This window comes from Delphinus delphis, chromosome 12 (assembly GCF_949987515.2).
Source record: "Delphinus delphis chromosome 12, mDelDel1.2, whole genome shotgun sequence".
In the NCBI taxonomy this organism is placed as follows: domain Eukaryota; kingdom Metazoa; phylum Chordata; class Mammalia; order Artiodactyla; family Delphinidae; genus Delphinus; species Delphinus delphis.
Genome location: NC_082694.2, coordinates 65,313,698 through 65,324,918, shown reverse-complemented (window position 1 = coordinate 65,324,918; position 11,221 = coordinate 65,313,698). Strand labels below are relative to the sequence as shown.

The 11,221-nt window shown below is 43.5% G+C and overlaps 1 protein-coding gene across 1 annotated transcript in view; it reads right to left on the bottom strand.

Annotated features, from left to right (window-relative positions):
• Positions 1–263: 263 nt before the first annotated feature.
• Positions 264–11,221, bottom strand: part of SRD5A2 (steroid 5 alpha-reductase 2) — a 52,466-nt gene continuing 41,508 nt past the window's right edge. The window contains exons 2-5 of the mRNA XM_060027600.1: positions 10,026–10,189; positions 5,713–5,814; positions 3,177–3,327; positions 264–415 (exon numbers count right to left, since the gene is read on the bottom strand). Of these exons, the coding sequence (XP_059883583.1) occupies positions 349–415; positions 3,177–3,327; positions 5,713–5,814; positions 10,026–10,189 (484 nt within the window). The 3' untranslated portion in view covers positions 264–348. The remainder of the gene's footprint in view (positions 416–3,176; positions 3,328–5,712; positions 5,815–10,025; positions 10,190–11,221) is intronic.

The following is an 11,221-nucleotide window of genomic DNA, read 5'->3' as shown; positions in this document are numbered from 1 at the left end:
CTGCCAGAACACCAGAGGCCTCCTATTACATATACACGATGGGACTTTTAAAAGTTATAGGTTCAGGGCTTCCCTGGTGGTGCAGTGGTTGAGAGTCCGCCTGCCGATGCAGGGGACGCGGGTTCATGCCCCGGTCTGGGAGGATCCCACATGCCGCGGAGCGGCTGGGCCCGTGAGCCATGGCCGCTGAGCCTGTGCGTCCGGAGCCTGTGCTCTGCAACGGGAGAGGCCACAACGGTGAGACGCCCGCATACCGCAAAAAAAAAAAAAAAAAAAAGTTATAGGTTCAGCAGCTTGATGGTTTTCAAAAGGATTGTGGGAGCTTTGTTCCCTTTTTATTTGGTTTCTTTAAAAGATGACTGGAATGAGGGCTTTCCGAGACTTGGGGTAGTCCTCAAACATCTTGAGGTAGAATCTAAAAGACAAGAGAGGAATAATTATAAATACAACCAAGCAGTGGTCAACGACTGAGGTTTGATCTGTTTGGAATCCCTGTTACAAACCAGCCTGCAGTTGTTCAGGGTCTGACTCTTCCAGATGGCCATCTATTTATCTTCTTCCTCCCTCCTGCATCCTATCTCTTGTAGATGTTGAAGCTTCTCATGTTGAGAAATAAAAAGTAATAGCCAGAGGACAGCAGTGGTGGCTGCACAATATGATGAGTGTACCTGATGCCACTGGATTATACACTTAAAATTGTTAAAATGGTAGATTTTATGTTATGTATATTTTACCCAATAAAAAATACATCATAGCCAGAGAGAAGTACTCAGTGGATTCAACCGAGAAATACAGGGAACCAGAGACCCCAAAGAGCATAGGCAACGTTAACCCTAGAGAACTGGTCATGTTCCCAGGAAAAATATCCCTTCGTGAGGCCCGGGAAACGCCAAAAAAATGTTACCTTGTATTATAGGTTGAATTGTGTTCCCCCCAAATATATGCTGAAGTTCTAACCCCCAGTTCCTGAGAATGTGACCTTATTTTGGAAATAGGGTCACTGCAAATATAATTTATTAAGATGAGGTCATACTGGAGCAGGGTGGGCCCTTAATCCAATATGACTGGTGTCCTCATGAGAAGGGGAAGAAGAGACACAGAGACACACACACATGGGAGAAGGCCACGTGAAGACAGAGGCAGGGATTAGAGTGAGGCCGCTATAAGCCATGAACACCAAAGACTGCCGGCCACTGCCAGAAGCTAGGAAAAGACAAGGAAGGATTCTTCCCTCGAGCCTCCAGAGAGAGCGTGGCTCTGCCCACACCTTGATTTCAGACTTCTGCCTTCAGAACTGTGAGAGAATAAATTTCTGTTCTTTAAGCCACTCGGTTTGTGGTCATCTATTTCGGCAGCCCAGGGAGACTAATACATCTTGTAAAAAGGCTTTCCCTTTAAGTGACCAGGCTGTTCTCTTACCTAGTTGAAGCTGGCAGCTCTCAAGTTATAATTAAGATGATACACTCTGTTCAAGTACCATAGTTTGAACTGAGGGACAAATAGTATTAATATGTCACAGGAGGTGGCTGGTTTTCCGTGCTGTGATTTGGGGTCTGCTGAGCTGCCTCTCACAAACTGCAGTAAGCCCTGTGAAAAGATGCCCTCCGCCCTTCCCTCTGAAGCAGGCTGCCATAATAGGACAGGGCCTCAGTTTGGATTCTGCTGTTGTACTAGCTAGAACCCTCTGGTGGGATTGCTATCCCTCCCCGACCAAGCCCAGTGCAGGCCACCCTTCTCAGGGCCCCTCCAACTGCTGGCTGATGCCCTGTCCTCTCCCCTGCCCCTCTGACTCTGGTGGGCAACAGGCCTACCTGAATGGGGGAGAACTATTACACCCCCTTCCAGGCTGGGGACCCTCCGGCGCCCTTCCCCACCAAGCAAAGGAGGGGGTAAGAATAGATCATGAGGAGTTGCTGTTTCATTCATTTCTCACAGGTCTCTGCATAAATTCCACTCCAAGGAAAAGAACACATTCTTATTTAAACCTTCAAAACTTTGAAATTAATCATTAGCGGGACTAAAACACCTATGCAGGAGTATAAGGGGTTCCTTCAGGGTCCTGGTTCCAAGCCCATTCTCTCTTTGGGCATCCATCCCCTCTGTCACCAGTAACCACAGGCTTTCTCTTTCCTCCAGCCCCATTTCAGCAAAGGGATCTGACATTTGCCTTTACAGCCTGATAGCAACTTAGTATGTAACCCTTTCCCTTCCAGTGATACTTTTCCTTAACTCTTTTGTCCCCACCCCATCCCAGGCTCAGGGATTGGGAGGGAGGGAGGGAGGAGTTAGTAAAGCTTTAGGCTAGACCTACAGGGGAATGGGTCTAAACCCCTGCAATTCCCAGCATTCCCCAACAGATGGCACAGTCCTGAAACTGCACCACACAAGTACATAATTGTTGACCCTATCTTCCCAGGAAGCCAGCAATAACATTGGTAATGATTTATGGAGGGTGGAGGTAGAGGAAGGAGGAGAGTACCAAAATAAGCCCTGGTATTACACAGATTCCAAGAAAATAATCCTAGAGTTTCCAGGGCTCAGTGATTACCTGAACAGTTAGCACCAAACCTAGAATTAAAAATAGTAGGCACACTAGGTACAGGGCTAGTACTTTTCCCCAGCGGTTATCCATCCTGGCTGTACCTCAGAATTACCTGTGAAGCTTTGGAAAGTGCAACCTGGGCTCCCACCTATGGAACACACTTGGAGAGATGTGGCGGAAGTGAATTGAAGCACGGAAATGGAATCTACGTCTTGTACCTCCTCTTACCTGTAGCCCACTGCCAAACAGCAGCCATTGCCAGATAAGCCTGATAGGAGGGCACAGAGCCGGGGTCAACTAACTCATGTGGACACCGAGTGCTTCTCTCTGGGAAGCCTTCTTCAACAAGGGGGCATGTGGCTTCCCAAGTCACTTTGGTGCTCCTATCTACCTGGGTTTGGTTTTGCTCATAGGAAGAAAAAAAATTGTTACTGTTACTGTCATCCAGCTAAATTTCAACTTCAGTGAAAATCCAAAAGGTCAGAATTCATCCGTCTGGATAATTGTATCAACCTTACCTTGTAAAAAAAAAAAAAAAATCTCTTCCGTGTCTATATCTGACTCCGTGTGTTAATAAAACCCTGTTTGGAGAAGAAAGCTACATGGATGCTGCCACCTTGATTGAAAAGTTTACCTATGGTGGTGAAAAGCTCGCAGCCCAAGGAAACAAAGTGAGAAAAATGCAAATGCAAGTGCTGGGAGGGACCAAGTGGCCAGGGCATAGCCGATCCATTCAATGATCTCGCCAAGGAAATTGGCTCCAGAAACGTACGTGAACAAGCCACCTGCGTGCAGAAGAATCAACAAGTCAATCATCAGTCCTAGATCAGTGCTGCATTAAAACCCCTGTGCTTTGTTCCAAAATACATAAGGGAACCTAGGATGAATGTGGGGCTGGAGACTGCCTTCAGAGTAATGGGAGTTTGGTGGAATCCTCTTGGGGAGAAGGGAAAACAGCATCAGCATCCTGTAGCCCTCAGAACATCTGGGAATGTTCTGAGGAGTGGCCCCAACTGCTGGATGGGCTCCATCTAAATCTCCAACAACTGCTGGGCTACTGGCTCTGGACAGGACAAGGATGAGGTGCAGGAGGTTGGGGATGGTTTCGTTCTATTAAGCAACATTTCCAGCTACCACTCACTTTCTCACTCCTTCCCTGGACACCCACACAGCACGTCCACCATACACAAGTTAAAAGAACACACCACGTGAAAACAATAACAACCTGAACTGATGTGAGAATTAGTCAGATTCTCCTTTGGCATTTGCCCTCCCACTTCTGCAAAGCAGTACACTCGTTCGAGTTTAAAGTACAGAGTGGGAGCTGCAAGGGTTTTGCCCTACTGGAGGCTGGTGAAGTCTGTTTCTATTGATTTTAAAGATTTCCTTTTCTATCCAACCTCTATTTCTGACCTCAAAACGGTATCTAGAAATCAACACATTTATAATGTTAGGAAATATATCTACACTCAATATTTCTGCCCCACACTAAACTGGGAAAGTTCCACCCCAAACAATTTTTTCTTTCCATACTTATACAAAGAATATTTTGTTTTTAAGTCATTATCTAACATAACTTAACAGTTGGAGACTAACCTTGGCAATTTCACTTTTAAGAGCTTTCTCTGCTCTTCTCTATTTGTCTAGTTACTGAATGAAGACTTAAAAAATCAAAGCCCCTTAAAGCTATCTTCCTGAAGGATGATATTGCATCAGCAGTTCCTGACCTGTAACTCCCCAGGAGTTAACACTGGCCTACTGCAAAGGGTCTATAAATAGTCTGTGAATATAGCAAATGGTGTATCTCAACCTATAGTATTATTTTTGTTTGATGTAGGTACTGAAAGGATGTTAGCAACATTCAAATTCATTTAAGTGTTACCGAATTCAAAGTAGCTTTGTCATTATTTTTTTAATCAGTGGATATTAGTCTGTGCCAACATCATGTCGTAATTCAGTAATTTTTAAATGTAAATAAAGAGCTGTATTTACATCAAAAAGGGTGAGAGCCATTGACCTACACAAATACCCACCTAAAGATGTTGAAGGATGACTTGGACGAATTCACTCCCACCTGCTTATACTTGTCAACCTCACAGCTTGGTTACTTGGGAACAGTTAGGACTTCAAATATTCTGTACCTTTATCCCTGAAAATGCACTTGTACTTGTTAGACTTCCCATCCTAATTTTTGATTAAGTAAATATGGTTCCCTACACCTTTTAGAACACACGAGTGGCAGGAAATAAACAAATACTACCCCCTGACTACTCACTAGGTAAGTCTAGTGAGACTTATTGAAGAGGACCAATTTGTTGGTCATGCATGATTAGGCTTCATTTGCTAACCTAGGAAGGATCGACACTCCGTACATATGATTGTTAATTTTTTGTGTCAAGTTGACTGGCCATGGGGTGCCCAGATACTTGGTTGACCATTATTTCTGGGTGTGCCCGTGAGGGTGTTTCTGGATAAGATTAACATTTGAATCAACAGACTGAGTAAAGCAGATTGTTCTCCCCAGGGTTGATGGGCATCCAATCCACTGGAGGCCTGAATAGAACAAAAAACAGGGCAAGGGAGAATTCACGCTCTGTTTTTGAGCTGGGACATTGGTCTTCTCCTGCATTAGGACTGGAACTTACACGGAAGCTCTCCCAGTTCTCAGGCCTTGGGACTCAGACTGGAAATTGCACTGCCTACTCTCTGTGGGCTCCACCTTCTACATGGAAGATCATGGGATTTCTCAGCCTCCATAGTCATGTGAGCCAATTCCTCATAATAAATCTCTTTATTTATCAATGTCTAAATCTATATTCTATTGGTTCTGTTTCTCTGGAGAACCCCAGTACAGCACATAATAATCTTACCTACTGCAACTAAGAGGCAGCCTACTTTCACCCTACCCCAAACCCCTCCCTCCCCCCACCTGCAGGCTATTGTGATCATGAACCTTCCTGGGGGCTCTTCTCTTGAACTTCCAGGTTCAGATGAGGACTGCAAATGTGCTGTGGGATAGGATGGGATGTGGAGGAGAAGTCAGGGACATATTGGGATATATTGTGTCATCTGGGCCCTCTCTGCCCCCTGTCCCTTTGTTACTCATAGTGTAATTCCTGAGACAGGCTCTCAAGGAGGAGTGGGAATCTGGAGGGCAGGGGAGACATTACCTTGTGGAATCCTATAGATGATTTCTCCAGGCTTCCTGAGCTGGCGCAATATATAGTCACTATGAATGTTGATTCCCATTCCCAAGATAAATAAGAAGACACCTTGGCAAAGAAGAGAGGGAGAAGTTAAGAATATATCCTGTTTTTGGTGTTTTTCTCACAATCTAAAGTTTTTGTTGTTGCTGTTGTTTTTCTAAAAATGAAGGGAAGGGCATTTGACTTCGAATTTTAAGAATGAAACTAAGGCAAAAAAGGGGGGGAGGGGGCAACTAACCCTGGTCCTAAACTTGAATGAAGGGTCTGTGCTGTTTCATAAACCAAAGGGCTGAAAATGCACAGTGTCATGTGATAGAGGCAAGCGGGAAAGGAGAGAGGGAGGCCCTACCATCATGCAATACTTAAATAAGTAAATAAACAAATAAATGAATGAATAAATAGCAAGCTTTCAGCCCATTCACAGATAATCAAAACATGGTCGGCAAACTCAACAGCCAACTCTAATCCCTTCTCCTTTGCCACCCCCACTACAGAGGCTGAGAGACGGTCTTGTGACCTAGTTCTGCCAAGAGGATGTAAAGGGAAGTCTTCTGGAGGTTTCCTTGGAAATCTTTTGCTTTTCTGATAAAGGGGGCTAAATGGGACCAGTGTCTCTATGGCCTCCCTCTTCCTTTGTTGCCAGATGCGATGCCTTGAGCTACAGGAAATGTCTTGCAACCATGACGTGACTGTGATGAGGACTAGAAGTAAATATTCTCACAACAGTGGAGCAGAAAGTGCCTGGGATCTTAATGACACCAGCAAGCAGCTGAAGGAATGCAGAAGCCACCTACCTTTGGACAATCTTGTTATGTAGGAAATATAAATTCTTAATTATTTCACTAAGAGTTGGGTTTCTGTGACTTATTGCTGAGAGCACTACTGACTGATATACCCACGCTCATGGAAGTAATTGGAGAGCTTGGCACCTAGCAAACTGTTTTCCACCACGGCCAGTTCACACACACACTCCCTTTCCCCATTCACAGGTACAGAAAGGGCCCTGGTCTGAGATTAGGAGAGGTGGGGTCAGGGATGCTATGTATTACGTCCCAATGGGCCCAGAATCACTCACTGTTCCACACAGACGCCCAACCCCAGCTCTCAGTCAAGTGTATTTGTGCTGATCAAAATACATCAGGCAGAGGACTTCCCTGGTGGTGCAGTGGTTAAGAATCTGCCTGCTAGTGCAGGGGACATGGGTTCGATCCCTGGTCCGGGAAGATCCAACATGCCGCAGAGCAACTAAGCTCGTGAGCCACAACTACTGAGCCCGCTCACCACAACTACTGAAGCCTGTGTGCCCCAGAGCCCATGTGCCGCAACTACTGAGCCCACATGCTGCAACTACTGAAGCCTGCGCACCTAGAGCCCATGCTCTGCAACAAGATAAGCCAGCACAATGAGAAGCCCGTGCACTGCAACTAAGAGTAGCCCCCGTTTGCCACAACTAGAGAAAGCACACACGCAGCAACGAAGACCCAATGCAGCCAAAAATAAAAATATAATAAAATAAATTTAAAAAAAACAAAATACATCAGGCAAGAACAGTTGAATTAAAAACAGTCACATCTACTCTCACCTCATTTGCTATGATATGAAATAATGATTGTTAATGTTGTCTTGTCAAAAGATTATTAGCCTGGAAGAAAGGAAACCTGGGAAGGGACACCAGTGGAGGGAGGACAAGGGGGTGGGAGAGGGAGGGGAGATAGCATGCACAGCAGTGGAAAAGCAGGCACCTTAGATTCGATGTCTGTGTGTCCTTGGACAAGTCACTTAACCTCTCTCAGCCTCACTTTTCTTATCTGTAAAATGTAGATTCCAACAGTACCTATCTTAAAAGGATGGTATGAGACTCATTCATGTGTTGATTCTTTGATTCATTTATTCAGATAACATGTGTTGAGTTCTTACTATGTACCAAGCACTGTCCTAAACACCAGGGATATAGTAGTGAGAAAAACAGTCAAGGTGTCTGTTCTCATAGAGCTTACATTTCAGTGGAGAAACACAGAAATGAATTAAAATAATGAAAAATTTTAAATCACATAATATCACTACAAAGCAGAAAATCAAAGTAGGATAAGGAGATAAAAAAGAATGAATTGGGGTGGGGAGGAAGTATCTCTACTTTAGATGAGGTCAATAGGGAAAGCTTTTCTGAAGATTTGGCATCTGTCCTATGATTTGAATAATGAGAATACAAAGATCTGAGGAAGAGCATTCTGGTAGAGGGACTAACAGATGCAAAGGTCCTGAGGCTAGTATAGGTTTAGCATGTCTAAGAAACAGAAGGAAGGTGCTACAGTTAATGCTTTAAGATAGATGGTGGGGGGGCGGGGTGGTGGTGGTAATGAGGAGACGAGAAGAGGATGGAACTTTCAAAATCCCATCAAGCTCTACAGGATATGGTGAGGAGTGTGGATTTTTAACTGCAACAGGAAGCCGATGGCAGGTTTTAAGCAGGGGAGAATAGGATCTGATGTCAGTTTATTATCATTACAAAAGAAGTATATATGTTTTGTGGAAGATGAAATGCTAATTAGCAGAAATAAGAAAACCAAGACACTTTGTTCCTACCACCCAAGAACTACCACCATTAAACACTTTGGTGCATGTCCTTCCAGATCTTCATCTTAGGCATATTCCAATTTCCTCCAATGTCCCCAGAATACCACTTCTAGCTGGTTCGTGTAAACCAAAGTCCAATATAGGACCACACCCGACATCTGGTCATTACATCCTTTAAGGCCATTTTCATCTAGCCCAGACCCCTGTCTTTTTTTTTTTTTTTTTTTAGGACACTGACTTCTTAAAAAGACCAGACAGTGGTCCCTCAGAAAGCCCCCCTTTCTAGATAAGACTGGCTTACTTCCTCACGGTGGCGTCTAACTTATTTTACTCTTTGTATTTCCTGTAAACTGGCATAAATCATTTTCTTGTGTGGTTATGGGACCAGTTTAATAACTATACAGTTAGGTACATTTATTTATCTGTTCTCAGTGTTGAGCAACTTTCATTTGGATTTTTAATTAAGTTATGAAGTTTCACGATTCAAAGGACAAAACTGTATTAAAAGAAAATTTCTGCCCACCATCCCATTCTCTTTACCCCAAACCCTACAGATACCCTTTTTAAAAACAGTTTCTCTTTTAGCAGTCCAATAGTTCCTCCTCCAATTTTTTACACAAACAGCAGCACACTATACACACTGTGCACACTTTATGTTTATTTAACCTCATGCTCTAGGGATGTCTCCAGACGAGCACAGAGACAGTCCTTGCTTTTGGTCTGCTTTGTTTTTGTGGCTCCAGAATACTCCACTGGGTACATGTACCAGCATTCGTACAACTAATCCTCTGGCCATTCGTGTGTTCAAATGTTCCCTCTGACCGCTGTGTGGAGAAGGAGCTACTGAGGGTCAGGACTGGAAGTAGGATATTTAGCTTGAAGGTCACCATGGCAGTCCAGGCAAGAGGTCATCCTGGCTCAGACCAGGATGAAGTTAGTGCAGTCATGGAGAGCTGAGTTCAGTCGGCACATGTTTTAGAACTAGAGGCAGCTGTACTAAGCTGATGGAGGGAACGTGATATGTGATGTAAGGAGAGGGATTAAGGATAATCTCTGCCTTTTTCCTTTGAGCCAAAAGAATGTACAAACAGTTGAACCTTTACTTTAGTAAAGAACTTTAGCTCCTCTTGCAGATAATGAAAAACATTCAATGGTCAGTGTTTTCTACTATTTTGGATAGGTGGTCAGGAAAAGTCTCTCTGAGGAGGTGTGAATTAATAGAGACCTAAATAAAGGGAGGGAGCAAGCTCCCCGAGTATACAGGGACTGAGCATTCTACACAGAGGGTGCAGTCTGTACGACAGCTCTGGAGCAGGACAAACTTGAGTATTCCAGGTCCAGCAGGAAAGCCACTGAAGCTACAGCACAGTGAGATGGATGGAGATAGGAAATGAAGTCAGGAAATGGGGCAAGCCAAGAACACTTGGGTTTCGTAAGCAGTGGTAAGAAATTTGTATTTTATCCTGAGAGTAACAGAAATGCATTGGAGGGTTTTGAGATGGGTAATGACACGATGTTTTTCAAAGATCTCTCAGGCTGCTATACAGAGAAAAGACCAGGGTGGAGGCGGTCGTGGGGTTGGGGTGGGGGGAATGGAATCCTTGGAAGGTTATTGCAGTAGGATAGGGAGAGGTAATGGTGATTTAGCCTGTGGGAAGGGGTGTTAACTGGGGTATGGGTGAGAAGTAGTCAGATTCACTTACCCAAGCTAAACCGTATGTCTGTGTACCACTCAGCAGGGTATTCAGCACAGTAAACCAGATAGTAGCCTTGGAGGAGTCCATTTCCCATGCAGAAGACAAAGCCTCTGAAAAGGAATACAACTGGAAACGGCCTCCCTCTAGTGAGCAGTGAGTAAACAAATGTCCTAGGGTATATGGGGGAGAAAGGTCAGGATCCATTGTTAAAAAAAAAAAAATCAATCACTGAGATGAAGCAACAGGCAATCACATCAAACCCATTTTTAAAAACCATTTCCCTTAAATGTATGCAATGAAAGGACATTATTATCTGGTTCTAGAGCAATCACTTAGGCTATTTGTCTTGTTTCATTAAAATGCACAGTAGCCACCATGCATTTCAAGCCACAACAGCCTTGAAAGGTAAATTTCATCCTTATAAATTTAGTTAATAAATTCAATCCTATAAACACAGGACTGGAGATCAGCTTTACATGGATCTAGAAGTGAAATCCAGATTATACTGGAAGAAAGATAAAGCCAGGCTTAACCCATGTAGCAGCGGAATGGAATTGTGATAGGAGTCGTTCAGACATATGTGGCTTTCCATATGTCTCTCTAATATGATTTAATTACTGATATTGTAGCATTCCCTAGAAGGTGGGCTGCAGAACCCCTTGAGAAAAGTGAGAGATTCCTTTAAATGCACGGAGCTATGAATCTAGAGGAATCTAGGAAGACGTTAAAAAATATAAATAATGTCAAAATTAAAATTTGCCCAAGATATAATGCTAAATACTAGACAGCAAACTATGTCCTGTTTTTGATTTTTCTTCTTTTATGGTGCAATATAACCATCATACAGGAAAGTTCATAAACCTATGTGAATAGTTTAATGAATTACTATCAAATAAATACCCATAATGTCACTAACCCAAGTCAAGAAACGGAATATTGCCATCACCCGGAAGCCTCCTATGGGTCCCTCCTGTTCACAGTGCCACCATTACCCCAGAGGTCACCACCATCCTGATTCCTGTAATAATCATTTCCTTTTGCTTCTTTACAATTTTACCTCATTTGTATGCATCCCTAAAAACATAGTTTATTTTGCTCATATTTAATTCCATATGAAAGGAAACTCATCATGTTTCTAAGACTCAAGCATGTTGTTGTGGATGGCTATAGTTCATTTATTTTCATTGTTGTATATTATTGTC